This window comes from Corticium candelabrum, chromosome 5, assembly GCF_963422355.1.
Source record: "Corticium candelabrum chromosome 5, ooCorCand1.1, whole genome shotgun sequence".
In the NCBI taxonomy this organism is placed as follows: domain Eukaryota; kingdom Metazoa; phylum Porifera; class Homoscleromorpha; order Homosclerophorida; family Plakinidae; genus Corticium; species Corticium candelabrum.
Genome location: NC_085089.1, coordinates 2,997,956 through 3,024,672, shown reverse-complemented (window position 1 = coordinate 3,024,672; position 26,717 = coordinate 2,997,956). Strand labels below are relative to the sequence as shown.

At 39.7% G+C, this 26,717-nt stretch overlaps 4 protein-coding genes across 4 annotated transcripts in view; 2 read left to right on the top strand and 2 right to left on the bottom strand.

The window, feature by feature from the left end:
- Positions 1–3,243, top strand: part of LOC134180087 (replication factor C subunit 3-like) — a 7,768-nt gene extending 4,525 nt beyond the window's left edge. The window contains exons 3-9 of the mRNA XM_062647166.1: positions 1,165–1,232; positions 1,292–1,389; positions 1,447–1,628; positions 1,697–1,833; positions 1,887–1,985; positions 2,046–2,115; positions 2,924–3,243. Coding sequence (XP_062503150.1) covers positions 1,165–1,232; positions 1,292–1,389; positions 1,447–1,628; positions 1,697–1,833; positions 1,887–1,985; positions 2,046–2,115; positions 2,924–3,115 — 846 coding nt within the window. The 3' untranslated portion in view covers positions 3,116–3,243. The remainder of the gene's footprint in view (positions 1–1,164; positions 1,233–1,291; positions 1,390–1,446; positions 1,629–1,696; positions 1,834–1,886; positions 1,986–2,045; positions 2,116–2,923) is intronic.
- Positions 3,227–9,205, top strand: LOC134179332 (DNA mismatch repair protein Mlh3-like). Its single transcript, XM_062646200.1, has 9 exons — positions 3,227–4,785; positions 6,407–6,413; positions 6,503–6,616; positions 6,679–6,738; positions 7,271–7,355; positions 7,495–7,730; positions 7,794–7,893; positions 8,791–8,890; positions 8,947–9,205. Exons 1-9 carry the CDS (start codon positions 3,302–3,304, stop codon positions 8,996–8,998), a joined length of 2,238 nt encoding a protein of 745 aa, XP_062502184.1. The 5' UTR covers positions 3,227–3,301; the 3' UTR covers positions 8,999–9,205.
- A 1,408-nt stretch (positions 9,206–10,613) lies between these two features.
- Positions 10,614–23,422, bottom strand: LOC134180245 (exonuclease 1-like). Its single transcript, XM_062647349.1, has 11 exons — positions 23,261–23,422; positions 23,077–23,196; positions 22,888–23,011; positions 18,894–19,031; positions 16,498–16,704; positions 16,090–16,271; positions 14,913–15,000; positions 14,722–14,851; positions 13,056–13,329; positions 10,899–11,272; positions 10,614–10,834 (listed from the first exon to the last, which is right to left on the bottom strand). Exons 1-11 carry the CDS (start codon positions 23,419–23,421, stop codon positions 10,677–10,679), a joined length of 1,956 nt encoding a protein of 651 aa, XP_062503333.1. The 5' UTR covers position 23,422; the 3' UTR covers positions 10,614–10,676.
- A 1,907-nt stretch (positions 23,423–25,329) lies between these two features.
- On the bottom strand, positions 25,330–26,575 carry LOC134180120 (uncharacterized). The gene has a single exon (XM_062647206.1). It carries the CDS (start codon positions 26,336–26,338, stop codon positions 25,889–25,891), a length of 450 nt encoding a protein of 149 aa, XP_062503190.1. The 5' UTR covers positions 26,339–26,575; the 3' UTR covers positions 25,330–25,888.
- Positions 26,576–26,717: the final 142 nt, after the last annotated feature.

Below are 26,717 nucleotides of genomic sequence, written 5' to 3'. Positions count from 1 at the left end.
TGTGATGGGAGATACGTAAGTTGAATTGGTAATAGGTTCAAAATACAACACTGATGCTGATACTTGACCCTGGACTTTGACGCTGGCGCTGACACTTGTGTAACATCAACACTACTGATGTTGTACCATACATATTTTACCCTGAGCGTCAAGAGATGTTGGTAGGCATCTGTCTGGCCCTCGAGCTGAGAGTGCAGCTAGTGCACGCTACTGTGACCATGCATAGTAGATGGACGAAGAGCAACGTTTTCTACTTTTTTGACCGTAAGCTTACGAGGGTTAGGGAATCTTGATAACGGCGAATGTGGGTTAGACGGAATTTTTTAAAGAAGAAACAAACAAAAGGAGTTTTGCAATCTACTCCAAGAGATGGCGACTGCACGATACCAAAAGCCATTTTTGCTACTTGAGAATGTCTAGATCGGCCTTCGGACATTATCGATTAGTGCCTCCAATGCACAATGCGGAATCTGGTGATACTACTCATTGATTTGTTGAGATTAATCACATGCTTGTTGCTAATGCTGCAACTTATTCAGCTTTGACACTGGAGCAAAACTCGAGTCTACTCCAGCATCAAGTTAGTACACTAGGCGATCGCTGGCACGAGGTCATGAACATTTCCATGTCAAAATATGATGCTTACATGAGCATTATTGCTAGCATCAGTATCAACGTCAGCGTCAGTGTCATGTTGTGAACTAGACTTAAGAAATGTTTGGACAATAGCAGCATGGGTATAATGATGAGCTTTTTGTTTATGCAAGATTTACACATCAGCAGTCTTGCAGTGGATAACACTGTTAGTGAACTTTAGCTAGACATCTAAGACATAGATGTAATGAAAAGAATATCTTGAGCAGTTAATTCATGTTTGGAAGACATGTTAAAGAGACTATTTCGTTGGCGAATAGATTTTTGAAGTTTGTTTGCTACACTCTTGTAGTCTTGTTGATTGCAACTATTTTAAATTTTCTGGTATATGTGTGGTAAACTTGTTCTAAATTTTTATGTAACTATTGTAAAACTGGAAGAAGCTTATTTGGTAGTTAGTGAGCACAGTAAAGTTAAGAATATGTATTAAATTGGCATTATACTTTGCTACTACACTGTTGTTCGATGTTTCTGCTACATCAACTTGGTGATTGATTTCTGTTTTTGCAGACACCTTCTAATAAGAAGATTGAAGTAACGTCTATTGCAAGCAATTACCACATCGAACTTAACCCCAGGTACTTGGTAACTTGCAATCTCGTGTATCTTTGTACGTTAACAGATGTTATATATCAAGCGATGCTGGGTACAATGATCGTGTTGTTGTGCAAGAAATGATCAAAACAGTGGCACAATCACATCAGCTGGAGACATCAAAACAAAAAGATTTTAAAGGTAATCAGTAGCTTTTTAGCGTTTGATGTTAGTCTGTTTCACTACGTTGTTTTGCAGTGATTTTATTGAATGAAGTTGATGGTCTCACTAAGGATGCTCAGCATGCCCTTCGTCGTACCATGGAAAAGTACATGTCAACGTGCAGACTTATTTTGTGCTGCAACAGCACTAGTAAAGTTTTGCCAGCTGTAAGGAGTCGTTGCCTGGGAATAAGAGTAGCTGCTCCCACCCATGAAGAAGTAGGAAGACTTTAAGTTTCAATTCAATAGTTGTTTTTGTGTCCATAAGTGATTTTCTCTGCTCTTAGATTTGTCGCATTCTACAGCAGACTTGTAAGAAGGAGGGACTGGTATTGCCGATTGAGTTGGCGAAGACAATAGCAGAGAAGTCGAGTAGAAATCTGAGGAAAGCTCTGCTTATGTGTGAAGCTGTGAGAGTTCAGAAGTACATATGAATGAAACGGGTGCATTTATGTGTTGGTAAGTGTTGGCTCTTAGTCCACAGTTTACCCCTGATCAACCAGTTCAAGATGCTGACTGGGAAATTTATTTGATGGAGACAGCAAATTTGATTGTAGAGCAGCAGAGCCCTAAACGGCATGTCAATCATTGTGTATTGTCAGATATCCCAGCCAGCTGAAGTGTGTGTGTCATTAGATTGTTGGAGGTGCGTGGGAGAATTTATGAGTTATTGACCCATTGTATTCCAGCACATATTATTATCAAGGTGGGTGGGCAAACACACAAACATACTGCTTGCTTGTTTCATTTTGAATTGCATGCTAATTTTAGCGATGTTTATGTGGATTGGCTTTGTTTATTTTACAACTGACTTACACCAATAGCTTCAGGTGATATTTTTAGTGGTGTGAAGCTGCTGACTTGGTTGTTATGAGTCAGTCTAGATAGTAAGTCACACCTGCAGCTATGTAATCCATGCTCACATGCACCCTCTACTAACTACCTATTGTGTTCTGTTACTGTAGCTGTTTGCAGGGGCTAATAAGATATGAGGCTTGTTTGTGGGGGTCATTGCAATATCGAGTTACTTTTGTTATGGTGCTAATTTTTATGAATGTAGTATAGTCAGAGCAGATTGTTGGAGGAGGCAACCACTGTAATGCAGGAAGTGGTAAACTAGTAGAATGGCTCGTTTAAGTTTATGATAATCTACAAATTGACAAAACCTTGGAATGATCAAAATTTATTTGCTCTGCAATTTACCATAGACAATTTATAGCAACAGAACACCACCTGTTTTGTTTGTAGGTGACTTGTACTCAGGTAGAGGCAGACATTTTTACAAAATGATAAGTACTAGACTTAATATTGTGTAGTAATGTAATTCTTTAATGCTTGATGTCGAATAGGGTCACTACGATGAACAAATACTAAATATTGCATGTCATTCTTAGGGAATACACATTAGATTTGTTTTGCTTGTTGGTCTTATCAATATGACTTTGAATAAACCACATTTGTAATAACTAATAGAAGTTGGCTTTAATTGCTAGCAGTTGTGTACTTGATGTTAGGGTTTGCTGCGAGGTCTGGTTGTGAACTGCGATGGACAGCTGAAAGCTGAAGTCACTGCAATGGCTGCCACCTATGAACACAGGCTGCAGTTGGGAAATAAGGCTATATTTCATATCGAGGCTTTCATTGCCAAATTTATGAGCATCTATAAGCGATTCCTAGAGGAAGGCATATCTGGAATGGACTTCTAGTTAATTAATTAATTAATCAGGCACATCTTTATCAGTAGTCTACTGTACGTATCTTTAAGTGTACAGTATTTTTCAATCAGCCAATAGTGCATTGGGTCTGTTAATACGAGACTGCGTTTGAGTTTCAATTTATCTAGACTCCGCACTATTAGTGTCTGCGCGGGAATTATCCGGGCACTCGACAATATGAAACGATTGGAAGAGGCTGTTGCTGTTCCCTTACGCGCTGGAGTCACGATTCCATCGTTAGCTCAGTGTGTTGAAGAACTCGTGTTGAATAGCATTGACGCTCACGCTAGGTCGTTGACCATTCGTGTCAGCGTTGAAAAAGGATTCATTGAAATTGCGGATGACGGTGATGGCATTCCTGCTACCAGCTTTGAGTGCTTGGGAGAGCCATACAATTCGAGCAAGGGCACATCCTTGGAAGACTTAACGGTTGCCGCGACGTACGGATTTAGAGGCGAAGCTTTGCTGGCTATACGGATGCTGTCCGAGTGTCTGGAAATTCGGTCAAGACACACGACCTCAGGATTCACCTCCGTGAAAACTTTCAACAGGGGAGTCGCGTTGCCCGTACGTCGCACGACCGAATTCTCTAGCCGTGGTACAACAGTTACCGTGAGGAAACTTTTCTATAATTTCCCTGTGAGACATGCGTCTCTTTTGTCACCCAGTAATGTAAGTCACGTGTGCCACACGGTAAAGGCGGTCCTACTTGTCCACCCACGCGTTTCCGTTGTGCTAAAGGACAACCGCGGGGACGTCTTGGTTACGTCGGCAAGGGCTGCGTCGTCTGTTGAGTTGTTTTCCTGCTTTTTTGATCGAGAGAAGGCGAGGAAACTTCGAGCTGTGTGTCACTTCTGTGGTGTTTACAAACTGTCCGGATGGATATGCCGAGATGGACACACCAATCAGTCTTTTCAGTTTGTCTATGTTAATCACAAACTTGTGCAGGACGACGGTATCAAAGAGTTGCTAGATGTGCTCTTTCAAAACAGTGTTATAACACAGAGAATGTATGATGGACACAGTATGAGTACACAGCCACTACACTCTGTCTACATATTGAACCTGTTGTGTCCTAACGACGAATGTATCTTTACAATTGAACCCGGAAAACGGCTGGTCGAATTTTTCGACTATGCTTGTGTTCTGTATGCTTTTAGGTCACTGGTGTCCTCATTTCTGGCTAGAGAATGTCTCTATCGACATATCGTTGTTCCAACCACAGTAGTACCGTGGAACACCAAACATCAAGTAACGACTGTTAGATCTAGGCAGTCGACGGTGACCTTTCCACCTAGACCAGAACTAGGAGCGGCAGTTGCCGCTTATACCTCTCTTGTAACTTCGCAGAAAGTGATGAGGCAGATACAGAAACGTATCAGTATGTCTACTGTCAATTCAAATCCATCTATAGAAGAATGCAATGCGCTCGTGCGGTGTCATCTCGTGGAATCGACTACTGATCTTGCTTGCCCTGTGGCAACAAGGAGACCTTTAGTTGGTAAGGTTTTTCATGTGCTGTCGTTTATTCGATTTAGATGGCTGTACGTTCACATCAAGTTATGGAAGACGATCACACTGTATCGCAGCAGTATCAATCTAGTGGAGGGCAGCAGAAGGCTACAACGGATCTTACCGGTACGGCAGCAAAGAGACCTTTAGTAGGTAAGGTTTGCACGTTTGGTTAGTTATTTGCCGGGCAGACGGATGTGTGACCTTGTGTGAGGAATTTTATTTTTTGAGATTCTGAATTTTGACTTATTATTATGTTTACGGAGTCTAAAAAAGTCATTTTCAATTGATTGATGTGTAAAGTCTTGCTAGCTATAATAACAACAGCAGGAGATATATAGCAGACAGATACTTGACACTGCAATAGTCAATAGTGAGTGTGTGTGTGCTACTTTTTTCGAAAGTTTAATTCTACAGACGTTTGCTTTGACAGTGTTGTTTCAGAGTGGGGAGTAAAGATATGGTGTTAATGTGTTTGCGAATGATGCCTCTAGTGCTCTCAATATGTGAAACTTTGTTGTCATGTTAGAATTAGCGCAAGTTGCTTAATTAAAAGGAGGCTTCAAAGAGCATTGCATAACATTATCTGCATACCAACAATACAGTTTTGAATTATTAATTTATTATTATTGTTATTATTATTTACAGAGTTTCTGTATTCTGTTAGGTCAGTTGTGATAGGTTGCTAGGCATGCAATGGTCAGGTAGGGAAGCTGAAGTTGCACCTAATTAATTAAGCATAAGTTAGTGCTTCTGGTTTGAATTGTATTGTGTGTGATCGATATTATCACGGAATTTTGCTTAAGTAAGCTTCTGGATAACAGTGCATGTGTTTGTATTCTTGAGACGGGGGTGTTCATTTCTGCTACAGAATTTTGTGTGTGTGTGTGTGTCGCTGTGTGTGTGTGTGTGTGTGTGTGTGTGTGTGTGTGTGTGTGTGTGTGGTGTAAGAGAGTGCATTTGGAGAATGAAAACATCCGGGACCTTGCTGGGTTGCAGGTTCAAGTCACAGTGATGGCGAGCTATGGCATAATTTCCTTAAGCAAGAAACTTACACATAATTGCTTTTCTCAACTCAGGAGTATAAATGAGTACCTGGTCATTGACTGAGGTGGACATGACCGCTGGCTTGGCAGTGACATCATGCAGCAGACGGGTACTTGTGGGTCTTGGTGTCCAGTTCCAGAGCTGCGCCAATGTTAGTGCCCCTGGATGACTCCGGCCAAGCTCCAGGTGGATTGTAGCGCTGGCCCTAAGCCTAAGCCTCCACGTAGCACATGGAGGCCCTAGGTTGATCGTGAATGACGTGGAGGGCTTGACATTTGTCCATTTTTGTGTGTTTGCGCACACACACACACACACCACTTCATGCTTGCACTTGATGGAACAACAGACCTTATTGGAAGTACATTATTTCTGAGGGCATGGAGGACATATGACTAATATACAATATAGTGATATGGGTAACATAACTAAGCTATATTGAATGTAATTATTTTTTGCAACACAATAGACGTTTTGTTATCAATATAACAAATACCTTGGAAAATACAATGGAGTGGGTCACATATTAGACTTGTGGCAATCGCAGTGCTAGATTATTAGTATTGCTATGTCACACACAACAATACCTGATGTACAGTACTGCAGCAACAAAATCAATCCAAAGCAAAACTGTGCTACAAACCGTACAAACATACAACAAAGTACTACATGCTTTTCAGCTACTGGTATTGTCTACTTATTTCTGTAAGTCTTTTATGAGTGAAGTTGTGAAGTAGGTTTGTAGACATCAAACTGATTCAAAGAATGCTTGAAGTTATCTTGGCTGGTTAGTGTTGTTCATGTCCTCTCTTTGAATTACAGATGTGTAGTAGCGTGACTGATAATTGGGAGGCAACAAAGCTCTCGTCACTGACCATCAGTTCTCATCTGACCAAGTCATTTAGATTTAGTAAGGATATGCTTACAAAAGCTAAGGTGTGTATAGTTATAATACATTGTGGAATTGTTTTGTAACTTTCCGTTTTCATACATTGAAGGTGATTGGTCAGGTAAATGGCGAGTTCATTGCCTGTGTTGTCACATCAGGCAAGGCAAAGGTGAGGTTTCTAGTCGAGTGTAAGCTTCCAATGGGTAGACACAAAGTGCCTGTTTGACATGGTTTGGTAGACATACATAGAACTGTAGAGCATCTGGTAAGTCAACTGCTAGTTAATTAATCCAAGATCACTGAACTGGTTGTGGTAAGAATCTTCCACTTCTAATGTCACTTGTTGCTTACAACTACACATGTGTGTACATGTAGCAAGTGCATGTGAAGGAGAAGATGGCCTTTGCAGGTATACACGAAGAAAGTTAGTTTGCTAGTTTGCTAATGGCTCAAATCCATGCTAACGTATTGCACTCCAAGACTTTTATTGATTTTCTTGTTTAAAACCTAATATTAAGTGAAGGGAATCTAAACAGTGTGAGTGGGATTTGTATTATGCACCATTTTGATGCTTATTTCAATACACTTAATACACGGTACTTGATGATTTGAAATTTGTGTTATTGCTGCTGTCAATAGGATCGTTCGTAAATAACCCTTTTGTTTTCAATTTGAAATTTGTTTCATTGGGTTGATGACAGGCTCAGAAGCAAGAAGAGTTGTCTCTTGTTTTGGTTGACCAGCATGCTGCTCACGAGCGAGTGAGACTGGAAGAGCTCGAAGATGGTGTGTGTGTGTGTGTGTGTGTGTGTGTGTGTGTGTGTGTGTGTGTGTGTGTGTGTGTGTGTGTGTGTGTGGTGTGTGTGTGTGTGTGTGTAGTGTATTTATGATACGATGATGTATAACAAGTATTTTCTACTTTTAGAACTAACGAGCAAAGGCAGATTGTCTAGTGATCCTATACATCCTCCAGTTATTATTCCACTTCCTGACCTCAGCCGTCGACTTTCAGCTCGTGGCATTTATAACAAACTAGAGAGATGGGGAATAGTTGGCAGGATATCAGCAAATAATGGGAGACAAGAGATGTCAATAGTTAAAGCACCCACAATCCTTATGAAAAGTGGCTCATCGGAAGTCTCCTCTGTTGAGACACTAAAGGTAGCCGACACTTTTAGCTTTCTGCCTTATTTAGTGGTTACAGCCAATTTGTCTTCTTGCCAGAATCTCATTGCTGAGTTGATTTCTAATCAACAATGGTCTTCACCGGGCACTGGATGGCCTATCAGTTTAGCAGAGGTCTTACATTCCAAAGCATGTCACGGTACGTACACTTGGACGTGTATGCAGAACAGATTAATTAACGAAATGACAGAAATCAGTAATAGAGAAACAGAGAATAAGCACCGGAATTCAAATTTTCCATTACAATGTGACTCAGATTGTTAAACATTGAACGGCTGCAAACTTGGACGTCAGCAGTGCTAATGAATTCTTCTGAAAATGCTGCATTTTCATCAAACATTGTAGTATGTAACACTAGCTCAATTTCTTGCTATTCTGGAAGAACATGGTTAAACAACTTATTCTCATATCTTACTTAGGCCAGGCAAACTTGATGCACAGTTTATCGTCCAGCCATTTTACGAGGACATGTGGGCAGTCATTATTCATTATTTAATATTAATATGTTTGCAGCTACAGTAAACTACCTAAACATATTACCATCAACTGGCACTAGAGCTTTGAATGGTTCGCTATCAAGTTTGGTACGTACTGTATTGATAAGATTCCTTTTATTATATTTTTAATGTTTCAACAGGCGCTTGTTGATTCTATCAAAAAAAGCACAAAAATGACAATGAGGATAAATATTTGAGGTCTTGGGCAGCCATGTCAGTTCAGTTGAGCTCCCATAGTGAATACGGATAGGTCCATCTGATCCATAGACAGTGTAATAATGAATAATGAAACTTAGTTTGTTTTACCAGAATATGATGCGGTTTGCCTGGCCTTATTATTATCCAGTTTTTGTAGGAAAACATATATTGCTTAAGTTATTCTACTAACCAGACCACAAACAATTTTTCAATGTTTTATGCATACACTATGGCATTGTTTTGGAAGACATTTTGATTAATTTAGATTACAACATGCTCAGTTGGCAATCCGGAGTTTAATATTCTGTTGTATTATTTACTGTGTGTTGATCAATTATTAGGTGCAATTCGCTTTGGAGACAACTTGACGAAATGCCAGTGCATACAGTTGGTCAAGAAACTAGCAAAGTGCCGGCTTGCGTTTCAGTGTGCTCATGGGCGGTAAACATACACACTAAACGAATGTGTTTCCCGGTATTTATTTGATTTCTTTCTAGACCGACAGTGCAACCACTTGGAAATATTGATGTACTAGAAAAACAAGAATAGGAATGTGTATTGTTTTGATTGGAAGGATTTGATGAGGAGCAGGCGTAAACTTGTACTACAGCAGTAACAGTATTTGCAGAATTATAGAGAAACAAATTGCCATTATTTACTTTTATTACAATAAGCTCATGTGGCAAGACATTTCAGGCAATGAACAGCCCAGACTTCTAATTCTAAGTTCAGTTGTTGCAAGGTCTGGCCGCGAGGTCTTGGGATGCCATCACGATTTGCAGTCACAGTGTGGAAGGAATGGTTGTTTTGTTACATCCAGTTGTGATATACCCATATGCATGTGGGTGCTGTAGCATATGGTCTCTTGCCTAAGCATGTGCAATGTGTACAGACTTTGTGATAAAAATACCGTAAGCATGTCTTGACTTCTCTTACTCTAATAATGGTAAAGCTTCATAGACCCCGGTTCACACGAAGCTGAAAACTGTTCAATCCTTTCGATTTACCACTTGATCAACATTTTGTAAGGTATACATGATTTACTTGGTTTCCCATCAAATTAGTGCTGCTGGGGAGCACTTTGCCCTTCACGCGTGAAGTCTCTCCTGCATTCCCGCTGATTAATTATCTTTATATAATAGCAGTTTGTCTGTGTCGTTGACTGCTGTTACTAGTTAGTAGTGCTTGAACTGGCTACTGGCAGGTAACAATAACTCGTGAATAGTCACCACTAAAACATTTGCTGTTTGTTATAGGGTTGTGGAAAAGCTTTAGTCTGAAGGATGGGAGTTGGGAACAAGTGATAAGGGCGCATTTCCACTAGTGCCTAAACCGTTTAAGGTTTAACGAATGGTTTAAGCTAAACTGGTTTAAGAATTGACCTGTTTCCACCTGCACTAAACCAGTTATATTTTAAACCTAAACCGCTCTCTTAAACCTACTTCAAAGTAGGTTTAGCAAAGCGGTTTAGGTTTAACTGTTATGTGACAGTACCGCGCTTGTTTAGATGGCTTCTGACAATGCTGTTTTGGATGATATTGACTATTTTGCTGAGATAGATTGCTTTAGAAGATGTAAGGGTCGCTAACTTGGGGAAAGAAATCAGTAGCTACGGAGAGAGAGAGAAGACGGTGTCCTTGGTCATTGTCATGCAAACTCCTAGCAGATGCTGAATCAGTGACAACCAAAAGTTGCTCTGACTTGGCGACAGCAGCCCAATATTTCAAATAAGTTGTTCATACACGGTTTGTTTTGCACATCCCGGATGTGCAAGTTCCTAGTGAAAACAGTCGTTTTCTTGAACTGGTTTAGTTTTTAAATGCATTTAAGCTAAACTAGTTTAAGGTGCAGCTAGTGGAAACACGGCCTAAGTCTAGCATACCTTATGACAGAGTCGGCTGAAGTCAAGGATTGTAACTTAGTCAACAGGGAAAAGGGAGATAGCTGCCAATAGTCAATGAGTCTTCCATATCACTAAAGCCTGGTTTACAATATTGATGCTGATGCTGTCGCTGGAATAGAAATGAATCCTATTCCAGCATCAGCGTCAACATCAAAGAATGCCGCCTGGGTTAAGGCGGTGTCTTTGATGCTGACGCTCAGCTGAGCATCAGCGTCAATATTGTGAACCAGCCTTAATTAAGGCTGTAATACCATATTGAAACAACTCGGATGACTCCGATAATACACTGTATAATAAATAATAAGCACTTAATAAAAAACTTTATTAACCATTTTTGTCAAGAGCGGTAAAATGCTGAAACAACGTACTCTGTTTGCGGTCAACAGGAATAGCATTACCACCGCCACAACTGCTATGTCTCTGATGCAACTTAGACTTGGGATTTGACAACCCAGTTCGTCTTCTCATCAGTTTCTGAGGTGCTACCAAAATAAACAAAGAAAATTACCAATTACTACAACCACCGATGTACAATAACATGAGCACCTTGATTCCAGTAGCGAGACTTCTGGGATGACTGGGAATGATGTCTGAAAGCAGACACATAGACAGGACGGCTTTCCGCATCCTTCACAGGCTCAGTCGGGTAAACCTCTGAAATGTCATCACTTTGTGACAAGGAAACTGTTGACTGTTGTTCCTCACTCTCTCTCCCACAATCAATTAAGTCAGTATCCGATATGCAAGATTCCTTGTCCACTGTTACATCACTTGTCTCATATTGATCATTTTGCAAGTCTAACTGCTTGCTTTCTGGTTCAGTGGACTCGCTTGAGGATTCCAGACTAGCGAACAGTGAGTCTTCACTGAGCTTTTTTCGTTTCTGGCAACTGACGTTTGACTGTGATTGATTAAAATGCCTAGAGACACCATCAATATAATTCCTACACTGACTTACAAGCTTCGTCAATTGCATATCACAAGAAAACCACAGTAGATAACAACAGAAATCCACAAATTGCTGCATCAGTCTACTCAAATGTTTAGTGTAGTAGTAACAATACAATGTATTAACAGCTTGCAACTTACACACATACAAGGAATATAGAACCTATAGATACTGCCGTGGATTGTTCTACAAACCGTCACATCTGGAAAGTATGTACTATGAACGCAGTTGAAGACACAATGACAGGATCACTAATTGCTTGCAAAACTGTAAATACCGTATTCGTCCGTAATAATGCCCTGGGCATATAGAAGAGAAACACTTTTTCTGGGTGTATACTAGGGCATGGGCATTATTTTGGTCAGAGGCGTATACATGGTCGCAAAATGCTGTCGTTTGGCCAGTCATCATCTAACCACTCACAGACAGATATACCACAAAATGGCCATTTGCATGCAAGATCAAAGTTACTGGTATTCGTGCAGCATCAGTCTCAGTAATTGCAACGAAGACATGAATCTAGCGGTAACCACTTTCACTCAACACTGACACCAGGTCATCAAACACACACACTTAGAGACGGATGTTCTACGGACACCATTTTGTGTATTCTGCGCATGCATATCCTGGGCGTACACATGGGCATGGGCGTTTTTTGGGCAGAAAGTTCTGACCTACTGCACATGGGCATATAGACGGGCATGGTGTTATTTCGGTATGGGCGTTATTACATTCAAATATGATATTAAAACTAAACAATACCCTCAGAAATTCTGCAATTTTAACTACTTAGATCAATCTTTACGAATGGTTATGACAACAGTTTTCAAGCAGCTACATAGCAACAAAACTCCAGTAGTAATCTTCACAACATGTAAATGTGCAGTACTTGAGGTTGACCTGTTAAAAGGGACCAGGCATCCAGTGGTTGCACTGCGATGTTTCAGTGACTATTTCGAGTATGCATAGTGATTTCTGTGGAGATCAGACCTAAACTGTGGTTGCGATAGATGTCCTTCAGCATGATGTATCACATAGCATATTGTTATGTACATTGTTGCATTTCACAGAAAGCAATAACTAGCTAATTTGTGTGAAGTCGATTTATCAACAATTGGGCATTCTTGAATCAGTGTTCCATCTCACAAAATACAATGCCTGCCTTTCTTGAGCAAGCCACGATAAGTTGTAAATCGAGCAAACATCAATTACATCTCATACAGTTCTAGAATGGGCTAACAGTGATCTTGGACTTGTATATAATTATAGCACTGCACGCTCTGGTAATTCGAGAGAAAGCAATTTTGCAGCAGCCGTCAGAACACATGGAGTACAGTACGGGCCAAAAGCAGTCCCACACAGAGTCTTCAAAGCCTATCAAAGTGATTGTCAAACTGATTGTTGCGAAAGTCTTTGCAGCGCTTGCTGCAAGTCAAGTTGAACTGTCCACAAGAACGTTTGACACAATTCTTGGTGACGTGCCCATGTCACGATGTGGCTTGATAAGAAAGACAGAAAACTGTTGCACCAGTCTCACTCTGTGTAATTTCAAATGGTAATAAATTTACTAAATGGCATACTATACAACACCAACTCTTAGTAACAAACTATTTACTAGAATACATGTGAGGACTTTGTGGGGTTGGAGCATGCGAGGATGGAGCATTTTGGATTACACGTCATATCCACAAGCAACAATATTTACAGTGCACTCTGTAAGCTATTGTTGTGACTGATTAATTAGATTGTTGTACCTGCTGGTCATTCCTCTTAGCGATTCCGTTGCTGCCTTGAATTCAGACTGGAATAATGTCCGTTTGCATATTGGCTTCTGGTAAGAGAACGGAGATGCAATAACTTTATGGCTGTCCCCTAGATCATTCATCACTCTTTCACTTTGACTAGTTGAGTCTGGATTGTTTGCTTCAGTGGTTGACTCAGATTTCAAGTCAGAGTTTCTGTATTGTGCAAGCTTAATGTCTGTATGTTCATCATCACCATCATCATCACCCAACAGTGATTCAAATCCTATCACAACAATATTACAATGTTAACACATTCAAAGAGCCTATTCTTAACATTTTCTGTGAGTAACATGTTCATGAAAAACGTTGCATACATATAAGTGATGTGAAAATTGCACTCAATCTTACAATAACTGAACACTAAAACACCATCTAAATTGTTCGTAATGTGGTAATTGTTTGAGAATCTAAATTAATTAATTAAGTATGGAGATGAAACGTCACAGTCAAAATAACAAAACTGAGAAAAGCTGTAGAAATGAGTCAACTTCCAGTGCTCTAGACACTTGTATGTGAAGTAGGTGTCACCCTAAACATGTACACCACTAATAAACTTGTGAATATACAGTATGTGTTTCACACAAGTGACTGTCTGGGACCTAATCAGGACGAAGTTGATCTCCCTGTACAAATTGTAATACTCAAGAACTGTTCTCTACAACTATGCACATTGTGTACATGGTTTTTCCTGCAAAGTCTAGTTTGTGCTGATAGGCAGTACACACGCTCGATTATAACCCCACCTCTTAGTTGGCCAGCACCAGAGGTTAAGTATGGGACAGGGCCTTTCACAAAACCTGACATATAAGAGTGTTAATCGGTGGGAAGTGCTGATTATTATGTAACTCAAACTACAGTAACTACCAAATTACAGCTTGAAGCCACTGCCACTACATGAAATATAGAAAACTAATCTTCTATACAGGTATCAGAATTATTGAAACTTTCAAAATCGGAGTCCGATTTGGAATTGCAGAAAATGAAGGCTTGCAGCTCCCTCTCATCTCAGCTCTGCTTCATCTGGTGGGATCCAATGCTTCATCGTCCTTAGACTCGTTCATACACATTTGCAAATTCCCCAGTGGAAATTTCAAAGTGACTTCACAAATTCGACCTGCTTTAATGGCTGCCATGACTCAGAAGCCCAATTAATTAATGATGTCTTGCTGTGACGAATGCACCCAAGCTGTGCTTCTCAGGTATCATTGCCCAATGCCACAAATGGTGCATATCCGACTGAAACAGTGAAAGAATGGATTCTCTTCAGCATGGCTGTTGCTGCTACAGGAGAACACACAGTTCACAGGCATGCACAAGTAGAAGAACATTAGCATTCTTACAGGCACAAATCTAGGAAACAGTCACTGTGGAAGGCAGCAATTAGCAAGAGGTACAAAAATCTTAGAGCCTCAGATAAAGTCGGAATTGAGAGCTTAATTAATTGAGCGAGTATGGAAACAGATAAATGTGCATCCTTGATTTCAATAAAGGCATTTACATTAGTCACAACTCTGACACCCAGACAGCACTCAGCGAGTACAAATTCAAACATGCCGAATTCACGTATACTACAGTATATAATAAGTAATGTATACATTGTCAACTGCAACCTGACCTGAGTCTCCACTTAGATGACCAGAGCTGGTATTCATTCTCAGTTTAGCTTGTATACGACATTCTCCTAGTGCTACAGATACTTTCTGACTCGCCAATGATGAAAAACCAACACTTTCACATCTGGCTGCCTAATTCAAATGCACATCATTAATATTAACATGGAGACTCATAAAACTATTGCAAGCTTACACTCGAGTCATAGCTATCCATTACTGCATGATTAAGAGGGTTGATATTGCCACAAGCAATGCCCCTGGCTTTTCTAGGACTCAAATGGCTACACGTGTTCAGGATTAATTGATTGCACACAAGCCAGGTATAAGACAGCACATACAGTAGATTAACTCCACCATAAGAAAAAAATAAAAAAGGAATGCCTAAAAGTTTATCTTTTGAAAGTTAGGACACTAGTTGAAGGCTCAACATCCATAGAGCCAAATTAACATCCATAGAGCCAAATGATAAAATTTTCTTGACCTATTTCTCTGGTAGCTGTTTATTAGTTTCATATTAACTTGCTTAAACTCTTAATTGTGCAAATGTATGAAGAAAACAACTTCTACACACATGTTCTCAATAATTGTATGGTAAATGCATGCTCTTTAAATTGCATTTAAATTGATTCGTGAAGCGAGCAACACAAGTTAGTTGGGAAATGTCAAGATAACTTAAGAAAATATATTCTGCATTGAGACATTGACAATTTGACAATCAAGATAACGAGTGGGCCTCTTGCAATTCAGTAACCCAATCCTTGCTTAATACAAAGCCCATACATCATTCAATACTATTATAGGCCTTCAACAACGTAATAAAAATCAACCTCACGATTCCAATTTTGTTTGTTCTGTCATTGACTGTAGAAATTAACAAAGACTTTGGTAACCAGGACCAATAAATTATGTTGATGTTCCCTCAAGATCCAACAGCAATTTCTAAAACAGTACAAGTTCTAGACCTCCACTAATCTACAAAAGCCCCTACAGTATTCATAAAGCTGGCACTGTGTAATGCAAGAAATGAAGAGTATTATAAAACAAGTGCTCTAATGGCCGCATTTTTGTTCCAAATCCATGTTGGTAGCTTGAAATTAAACATGCAGTAAGTTCCAAAGATTTTCCTTACAAAAACTAAAAGTAGTTGGTGGTAGATTCATGATTGTGCGTCATCTCTCAAGAAAGTAAAATCAACGTAGAAAGTAGCAGCAACTATGATAAAACATAAAAGGTGTGTTGAAGATAAAAATCCAATCAGCACCAAGCAGTGTAGCAATGCAATAACAAACATTTATGCGCGCGCGCGTGCGCGCACACACACACACACACACACACACACACACACACTAAGAGCAGCAACAAAAGGATACTGTCCAGCAAAGGACATGTCCACCTCTTTCAAATGTTCAGGTACATGGTTAAGAGAAGTAAGTATTTGCTTTGAAGGATCGAACACCAACTGATAAAGGAATGTGTAATCTGCTTTGACAAAATCTTCATCATAGTCTGGTGGCACTTTCTTCGTTCCTTCCAATCGCAACATTCGAATCACCTGCACAAAGTTACAGTAGATGCCATCATTTAGTGTCTCCACTCATGATCTCTGTGTATGTACATAAATTACACATGCAAGAAAGCATTGCACACATGCACACAAACACACACACACACACACACACACACACACACACACACACACACACACACACACACACTGTATACATATACCTCAACAAACTCCTTTGAACATCACAACTGCAAGGCAAATTTTGAATTACCTTCATGGCATCTTTTCCATTTCGTTTCATCAGCTTGCAGGCTGTTGACAGTCCTAAGCCAGGTACTGATGGCAAATAATCACAGCCCGAAAGTATACACATATGTCTAAAGTTGTCTCTGTTAAAATCAGATAGACTCTTAACTTCTGACAACCGGTCGAGGCTGATCCTCACACCATCTCCATTAGCATCCATCTTGAATAAAACCTGCCAAACCACATCATTGTTCCTGATACCAACATTATATTATGATATATAAACTATTACACCATAACTCCCCTAGTCTATAATGATAGAGCTAAGTACACACAGTAAGGTTGTATTGAAAGTCCTTATCAAACAGTCACTGTTGCTTATGTAGAGCCACTGTTCATGTAAGTGATAGGCCCATGAATGACAACCTATGTAACAATTTTACATAAGCACAAATAAACCATTCTAGCAGTTAAGAACTCTCAGTTTATTACATCCAATGTAATCAAAGTAGTCAGAATTAATTAATTCAGAATGAACTTTCAATGTTCTTCATCATTAGTATAGTTTAATTAAACAGTATACCTAACTTGTCACTTCAATTATAACTTTACAAACCAGACTGATCTGGTTGAGCACGACAACTTGTAACTGAAGCAGTATTTTCACCCTCACTTCCACAGCTATGAGCCCTCTGAAGAAATGATCAACTTGTTGCCAAGCATTACAAATTTGGACTCCATGTTGCTTTTGAGTATGCTACTTTCAAATTCTATATAAAATCACACCAGAAACACATGACCACAAATTCCATTACACCGATAAATTGTCTGTCACCAACATTCAAGTTCCTATAAGAATGTTAGTGCATCAAAAATGAATTAGACCGTTGCACTAACAAACCCTCTCATGAACGTTGTCGATTTGTGATTGGCAGTCTGTCCATTGTGGTTGCCATAGATGGCCAAAACACCGATGTTGCTACACGACTGGACCATTTTGACCGGAGGCTTGACACATTCAAACCAACATAGATACCCACATACCCACGTACATCGCAGCCACTCGAACAGGAAGTGTTCAAGTCCCATTAATTATGCTCTTTGCATCATCAAGTGACGTTTACAAGTTCCACAGCAGGGTTCTACAGTAGGACCTCAAAGATACGAACACCTCGGGAAATTGGGTGTTCGTAATTGTGAAATGTTCATAAGTCTGAAGTTTGTAATATCGATGATTACATAACTTGTGAAAACAGGAGTACACTGTATGGCTATCAAAAAGGATAAGTACGTGAACTACAGTAACTGTGAGAGTGTAAGAACGAATTCAAGGGTTACTAAAATAACAATCCATTGTCTTTAGCTTCAACGGCAAACTGAGTAATTTTGCTCCTAGATTTCTGTATATCAGTTACTGTGGATTTTCCAATGCTATATTCAGAAGCAATAGCTGTATTAGAAATACCTCTGTCCAGCTTCTCAAGAATCTCGATCTTTTGTTCAATAGATAAATTGACTCGCTTTCTCTTAGGCTTGTCCTTTGCCTCCATCTTGGATCAGCTACCACGTGGCTAGCGCTAGGCCACGCCTCAAAAGTGCGCGTGCGCGTGGCTACATTACGTGATCAAATTTTTGCAAGAGCGCGCGCTCGCGCTAGAGCATGCTGTTCGGTTGACCGGTCAGTTCGGTTGTCTGGTGTTCGTATCTTTGAGGTCCTACTGTAGTACCATCAAATTGACGGTTGGGAAGGTGTTTTGCTGGTTGAACGTCGTCCAGCTATCATGTTTTGTAGTACACTCAGTTATAAACAAACTTTAAACGAGTGTAGCCAAAACAGTAATGCAGTCAGTGACTCTTGAGCTGGACCCCTAGCTAGAACTCTGCATAGCTCAAGGCTCATAGCTGAAAAGCCATTCATTTCAAAGAAGTGACAGCTAAACTACAATAAAGTCGCAATTTGTATGTATGGAAAATATCAAAATTATGAACTAATCTACTGTAGACTGTCTGATTCCAGTTTTTGGGTTTCTGTGTAAAGCCATTTTATCTAAGAAATATGTTCTCATTTTCGGTATACAAGGACATTACCCTAAATGTTGCTAAATTGCATAAATACCTACTGTTGACTCTAATACCAAAGAAATGCGTCATCGCATTCCCTTATACATAATGTAAAATGTTAGAAGATACATAAATAATGATAATAATCATGGTACAATCCATTGCATTCATTAGGTGCTGGTATAAGAACATGTCCACTAACAACTATATTAGCATCACATGGCTGGTAGGTCAATATACACATTTGTGTGCTCAGCTGTTCTGATCACTCAGCCATACATTTCCAATTTAATAGTAATCAAGAAATTACAAAATTCAAAATTCTCAAAATAAATTAATACATGTATCACAATTACATACCTTGTCTGTTCCAAAAACTAGAAGGTCTGAATCCTCAGTGATAACCAATTGAACAAGACCTGAGTTCAACATGTAAGCCAGTTGAGCATCAGCTTCATATGGAGCCACAATGCACTGAACTCCGACATTGCGACAAGCCTATACAAAAGCAACTTCATCAGCATAAACTGTTTTATTAACTGTAATGCATTTACAGCAACAGTGACCAAACATTAAGTTGGTAGCCACGAAGTTGTCAGAATCCACTAAATTGTATGTTGCCTACTCAAATTAACAAATTTTCAAATGTAGTCTTTCTAACTTTTACCGTCTACTGCATTACAAGACACTATGCATTAGTATCATTATTCAGTGTGCGAAATAGTCTTTCACTGACCACCGAACATCATATCCTGTCAATATAAAATTTGCCGGACATTAGAAACGTATGGTCGGACATTCCAATCCTGGCAAAAACTAGTTATCACTTACAATTCATCATTTATACATATATATAATTTTCTTTTATCAATACATTTTCTCTATTCTACTAAAGTTTTCCAACCCCAACCCCAACACAACTATCTCAAATTAGCCCAAAAATATCTTCCCTACTGTCGAATGCTAGTCTCTCTAAAACCATCTTAGACTTATAAAGCCAAAGTTTGATGGACAACTGTTGATGGAGGTGTGAGGTGGCTTGGCTAACGGTCAGGTGGTTATGCACTGCTGATCTCCGTGCAATTGATTTCGAAACGTCAAGGCTGTGAGACAACCAAAGACCAAAAGTTTCAACCACAAAGGTTATATACATTCTTGCCGGGTCCAATCAACACCTGCTTGGGAGTAAAGACCTTGCAACACCTCCTCAAGGAGTGTAGCAATGACACGTTCAAGCAAACGTGTACACACACTGATCCCACCACATCTTTTTCCAACATCTGAGTCCACCACACTGGATATACAAGCACAAGGAACAAAGTGGTATGGGTGGAGGCATATGTTTCCCCATTCAGATCTAGTTGATGGTTACTGTAGTGGATCAATTGATGACAACTATCATGGGTTGCCGCAGTAATTCAAGGTTGGTACACGTTTCCATGTATTTGTGTTGCCAAACCAAATCTCTTGGAATACACTGCACGAACAGGTTGATAAAGGACACTTGCCACCGCAGATAGCTTGAGGATGCCTGACCAAGTGCCAGGTTTTATGGCTCTAGATGACACCTTGATGTTGTATGCCTTTGATGAAAGAGTCATATGCATACAATTAGTACAACCCACCTGACAAATTACTAAAAAAGTCTGACTAAAAAGTGGCCATTGTTTAAGATAGCAATGAAGAGAGAAATAGACTTTCATCGCTTGCTCGACTCTGCCCTGCATGGCATACAAACCCATCTGCATAAATTTCTGCATGCCCGGTCTCGTGCAGCCAGCCCCTCCCCCTTTTGACTTCTGTTGGCGTGTCCTACCCAGTAAGTTTTGGAACATCATATTCATCCGCATATGCGCCATACCTCTAGACGTGGAAACTGCAATCGTTCCAAGAACATGCACTATGCTACGCTAGTAGCAGTTTTGTAGTTCAAGGACTTCTTGCTATCCTATCAACCTAATCATCTTCAGGTTCTTATAGCTCCTACAGAAAACATTACACGCAAGTATCTCTGAGTTTCCTATCCTGCCGCGTTCACGGTGTACGGCCCGTGGCTGTCTGCTGCATTTTGTTGCACACCTTGGAGCCCCAGTGTGTGTACTTGAGTGCCCACATCCGGGATTTGACAAAATACACATTCAGCTATACAGTATGTACACGTACAATGCGTGGCTGTTTGCGTTTGTTTCGTGCGCAAACTGCGGAAACTACGTTTGTTGACATGACACAGGGATGTGCGAGGATACGGGTTGTTCATACGGAATTCCACACCTGCCGCTACAACACCGGACAAAATGTCCAGCGAAATCACGAATGGCTGGACAAATGCTTCGTTCGGTCGGTAAATGTCCAATGTCTGGCCATTATTTCTCACACTGCTATTATGTATAAATTCCAACATACACCCCCAGTAAATTTTGCAACTAAGAAAATAACAACTTTGACTTGTTCGTACAAAGGCAGTTAACAACATTGCTCATGAAATGCCGCTATCAAAAATTCAATATCTACCACTCAATAACAGTCTGTCAGACTGAAGCATAAAAAAGTCATGCATCTCAACAAAGATCAAACTCCAAGAGTCGTAGTTGAGAACTAAGCAAATTTGTAGGCAGTGCTATGTCACTGTGACAAGATTACAGTTCTTCTGTCAGGTACACCCACTAACCGCTTGAGAGATTAACGTTAGAAGCAATCAGCTGCTAAAGTGAGAATTTGCTTAAATATTGTTCTTGCAAAGACAGCTCACTTTACTCTTTGTCAGGTTTGTTACAAGACTACAGTAGATTTCAATCACAGAGATTGACATCACAAAAATCACTGAACTCCAGATAACAATGCTTCCCAAGCCCATTCAGCAGAGGCTATACATTCAAACGTCCCTAATCCGGACAGTATGGGACCAGCCGCTGTCCGGATGCTAGAATGTCCGGAAGATAGAGATAGTTAATGAGCGTTATATCCTTGAAATCACAGACCATTTTAATGTAAGGTTTGGTGAACGTCATACCAGTTCTGCATACAGTATGCATGTACAGTACACACTTATACTACACTGTAATGTATATGTGTACTTTGTACTACAGTTAGATACGCATTCTCCTACGCACTGGCACGTGATAGTCAAGACAGGCTTGAGAATTGAGTGTCTACAGTACACAGGAAGTTTCTTGCCAAAGTGCTTACCCTCGGAGTCCCAAGACCTGATATGCACTGAAAAAGTGTCCGGCCTAGGGAGGTGTCCAGATCTTGGAGGTTCGGATTAGGGAGGTTTGAGAGTACATCAGTCAGTAAATAACTTCAAGCAAGCGTATGATCGCTTTGGCCTCACCATCAACATAAAAACCAAGGGTCTTGCTCAACCTGCTCCCAGGCAACCTCTTTTGAAGTTCAAAATCACCATTTCCTCACAGTGCAATGCCCAGAAAAGGGCAGAAAAGCAGCCCATATTGCATATAGAAGACATAAACATCATGTCTTCATGAATTAAAACTTGCAAATAAAACAAAAATCATGGTGTATCATGCAGTGGCTGTTTCTACACTGCTTTACAATTGCGAAACATGGACTTTGTATTGACCGGACATCAAGAAACTTTAACGTCTTCATCAGCAAAAGCTCAGGTCAATCTTGAATATCAAGTGGCCACATCATATCACTCACAGACACTGCAATTTTTAAACATGCATTGAAGCCACTATAATCAAACATAATCTTAGATGGTCAGGTCATGCATGATGAATGAACAACACTAGACTACCATGCCAGATTCTGTACAGTGAACTCAGTACAGGCAAACAACCTGAGACTGTCCACTTCCATGCAATAAAGGCCAATTAATTGCAACAAACTCTGAAAACTACCATAATACCTGGAAAGCAAATGCAAAAGATAGAAGACTCTCAGTATCTGCCGAAATACAAATGCTGCTGCTGCTACAAAATTTGCATCAGAGAGTCAAAGAGAGGACAAATGACAGAGGCACAAGGCCGCCGTTTAGACATCAAAAGAACATCCACAAAAACCAAGCTGTGTTAAGCCAAAACTATAATAATCGCATTGTAAAAAAGACTGACTCCTCTAACAATTAATTAAGCCTCAGCTGACATTTTAGTGTAAATCTTGTCCTCAAAACATTGCATACACTGTAGCGTGTTCTTATATGTTAACTAGAAATAACTCCAACATCCAGTTTTGAAGAGTTAAACTTAATTAAAGCATTTAAGCCTAACAACTTGTGCCTGTACATGTGTTTACAAATGACTACCACAGTGACAGACATCAGGTTTATCATTAATTAACGTTAGTAGAGCAACAACTCCACGACCTGCAGTAAGATAACTAAACAGTCTACCTGTATAACATCCCGTGCCATCTCTGGCGTCACATCCACACATTTCTGAAAAGCATCGATGGCTCGAGCTCGCTCCCCTTCAGACAAAAAGCGTTTTCCTCTCTTCTTGTACTCCATCCGTCGCCTGCAACAACAGACAACTACCTAAACTCTCGAGGTACACAATGCATCGTATGAGAGAGACCATACGCTCGTCTTTCTTCTTCTTTTGCTCGTTTGCTTGGCAAATACCCGCCGTCAAACACAAGAATAGGTCTGATGTTGTGAAATCTCATCATATTTACCCTTTTCATGCAGTATTTCACATACCTAAATACAATTAAAGATAAAGTTTGTATGTAGCGGTACCCAGTGACACTCTAGACTACCGTACAGGTCTGTCTTCGTGCCTTGCGCCAGTTGCAGAGCACAGCCGTACGCACCCTTGTGGAGCCAACAGTAGGCATCGATGGCGACAGTTTGTCCGGCATACTCAGACACGGAAATACGCTCATGGATGTCCTTCAAAAACGGCAGAAGACCTTGAATCCCCATACTCCCGCGCTCATTTACGCATGCGCGGCAATTTTTTCACTGTACGGTAGTACATAGACGTAGAGGCGCGGGTGTCATCGTGTGGCGCATCACTATGCGTCGCTTGAAGTCAGATAAAAATTTAACGCACGCGTTGCCGTGATTTGAACAAATAAGGTAAAGAGTGAGCCAAGCAAAGCAGATTTTAGATAGTCGGTTGTCGCATATTGTCATTGTCTCCAGTCTAGAGAGCTCAACAACAAATTGTACTTTGCGATAACTGTCTTTGTCAGTTTGGAACTTTGGTGTCAAGAAAACGTTGGTCAGTAGAATCAGCTGAATCTTACGTATAACTACGTCATCAAACTGTGTACATCACAGGTAATTAATTATAAATACGGTGTGTAATCTATAGCTTACTAGGATCGAGAACAGATGTAACAGTATAAAATCATTTCCCCAGAATTTTGTTACCCCAGATTTTTTTCTCCAGCTAATTAGAATGTAATAATCAATGATACTAATCAATAATAAATAAAATAATAATATATCTTCCTTGGCACTAATAGTGCAGTTCCCTCAAGGGGCAGCCACAAAACAAGAACAAACAAAACAAACCAATAACACTAATTACAGATTAGCTAATACATAATTATACTTAAATGAAGTAATACATAATTATAATTGAATTAAGTAATTCTAATTAAATTAAGTAATACTAATTATAATTAAATTAAGTAATACATAATTAAAATTAAATTAAGTAATACATAATTAAAATTAAATTAACTAATACATAATTATAATTAAATTAACTAATACATATTTAAATGTATCCTTCTGGATAAAAAAATTTTGGATGTTTTATTCCTACCCGAATACAATACGAGTATCCTAGGATGTCATTTATCACAACAACTTTGATAGATGAATAACAACTTGGACAACTAATTCTTTAGCCTGATGATCATGACGTTTTAGAGTTTCAATCTCTGAAATTCAAGATGTTTCTGATTTCTTAATTGGAATTCAAGTATTATGTTCATGACTTAGCTGTGTCACGGTTATCATCGAGAGTACCATGCATGCACTGTAGTGACTCAGTGTCACTGTTGCTTATCCACAAAAATGGTCACCACAATGCTAGCATTGTCTTTCTTATAAAGCAGGTCATTCTAGCAAAGCAATCTTTGTATCATGCTTGAAGGCTATGGAATTGGTAACAATTAACAATATAGATGATAAAGTATTTTGCGATAAGACTTATTGAATACTCAAAAAAAGTTACATTATTGTAAAATGTAAAATCTGTAACAGCCGTGAGCTCAAGTGAGTAGCAGCACGAGACTTAAACCTGTCCACACTGGCGACTGGATCACGATCCGATTTTGATAAATCCAATCCACATCGGGAGGTGGTTTTGATTGTGATTGGTTGAATCCAATTAGAAATAAGTGGGCTTTACCTTCACGTACCCTACAAGTGTAGTCAGACATCTGCTCCTCCTCACTCATCGTTCTCGCTTACCTTACGTTGCTGTATCAATGCTTTCCGCAAGCAAAGAACCCACACGCACACATCGATCATTAGTCACGTGATACCGAAAAAGAGGTAGAGGTATCGTTGTCAAAGTGCAGTGTGGACGTTTGCTAACCCAATGGATCGTGATCCATTTTCTAGTGTGAACAGGCCTTTACACGTGACACGAGACTTTATTTTTAGTTTATTGAACACAATACATGTATATACACTGTGACTCATATCTCCCACTCCTACATATACTCTATATGTGCCCAATTTTTATAGTGTTTTTTGTTTACATGCAGTTACAACAGCATTTTTTAATATTCTTTTTGTGGTCTTGGATCTGTTGAAAAGCCAGCCTCTTCAAATGATCTAATTTCTTGTTGGTTGATTGTGTAGCACCTGCATACCGTCTGCTGCAACAGTGTGGTGGTACAACAAGTTTAGGAGAGGCTGGGGTGATTGAAATGCTATCATGGTATGTCACTTGTCGTTGTTTATCGTCAATGTCAACAGCTTCTACATCATCAACATCACGATGAGTGGCTGTTGATTCAACTATTTCTTTCTCTTTATCATGTTTTCTTTGGTTTCTACAAATAGAAGAGGAGATAAGCAACATAGATAAATCATTTATGAAGCTTACGCATCGATAATGTGTAGCTTGCATGCAATGAAACGAATTAACCAGAATGCACATTGATGACTGACAGAGGAAACAGAGAGAAACACCGGTATACTACCAATGTATCGGCAGTTTTTTTCTGGAGCAACCGATGGTCTTTGCCGTTTCCACAAGTTTGTCAATCTTTGGCAATGTTATTCCTTCTGTTCATTTTCTTTGTGGCTTTTGGAGTTCTTTGTAATCAGTCCACTGAAACTTTTGTTCTCTCTTTGTTCATCATAAGACAGACATGGAGAGACATCGTTATCACTAGCAGCTGCCTCATCAACACAACCAATATCATAACTGTATTATGTCTATTGACAGTGACTGGTTACATTTTTTGCTCTTGTGCTTAAATCCTCTCCTGGATACGTGCCGCTGTATTGTGTCCACCATCGATGGTACAACATCATGACTCCAAGCCAATCGCAAAGTAGTTGGCCCAGCATTTCTCATTTCTGGATGATTGGATGGAGCATCATCTGTTGTGGCTGTTTTCCACATTTTGACTATGTCTTCTAGCACAACGTCTTGTAGCACAACATCTTTTTCACACTTTATTGCTACTGCACCCAAACAAATGAAAATAAGCACACAAAAGAAGAGCACACGTAAGGACACTTTTGTAGCAAGTATGAAGTCACAAAACACAGAAGATATACAGTTGATTGGCGTTCTCAAACCTCTTGGCGTCTTTTCCTTCTTTTCTTGCCAGTCAACTTCATTTTCTTTTGTGTCATCCATCATTGTATCATTTGATGACAACCTTAGAGCAAGTTGTTCACCACTGCTCACACTATCTTGATGTGCTGATGGATTGACATGCTCTTTCTTCTGAAGATTTCACGTATATACTTCTCATTCTTGATTTCTTCTTCCAATTCTCTTCTCAATATTCTTTCTGCCATATCAGGCGGTGATACTACATTTCAATAGAATAAATAAATGTAAAGTATATAACTGGCATAGACACTGGAAGCATGGACACTGTTGCATACAAGCAAACCAGCTCTACCCATGATGCAGGACAATTCCCAAACGTTTGGATGGCTGTGCTATGACACATCAATTCACTGATCTACATTATTGTACTGAGTATTTCCAGTGCCTTTGATGTAACTGTTGT

What these genes read in the sequence shown, in the direction of transcription:
- LOC134179332 (XM_062646200.1), top strand. Translation starts at nt 3,302, where the DNA reads ATGAAACGATTGGAAGAGGCTGTTGCTGTTCCCTTACGCGCTGGAGTC. An exon ending in ATATGCTTACAAAAGCTAAG is followed by an intron (nt 6,617 to 6,678) that starts GTGTGTATAGTT and finishes CATACATTGAAG; the next exon opens with GTGATTGGTCAGGTAAATGG. An exon ending in TCACATCAGGCAAGGCAAAG is followed by an intron (nt 6,739 to 7,270) that starts GTGAGGTTTCTA and finishes GGTTGATGACAG; the next exon opens with GCTCAGAAGCAAGAAGAGTT.
- LOC134180245 (XM_062647349.1), bottom strand. Translation starts at nt 23,421, where the DNA reads ATGGGGATTCAAGGTCTTCTGCCGTTTTTGAAGGACATCCATGAGCGT. An exon ending in GACATGTCCTTTGCTGGACA is followed by an intron (nt 15,001 to 16,089) that starts GTATCCTTTTGT and finishes GAACACGTGTAG; the next exon opens with CCATTTGAGTCCTAGAAAAG. An exon ending in TGGATAGCTATGACTCGAGT is followed by an intron (nt 14,852 to 14,912) that starts GTAAGCTTGCAA and finishes CATTTGAATTAG; the next exon opens with GCAGCCAGATGTGAAAGTGT.
- LOC134180120 (XM_062647206.1), bottom strand. Translation starts at nt 26,338, where the DNA reads ATGATGGATGACACAAAAGAAAATGAAGTTGACTGGCAAGAAAAGAAG.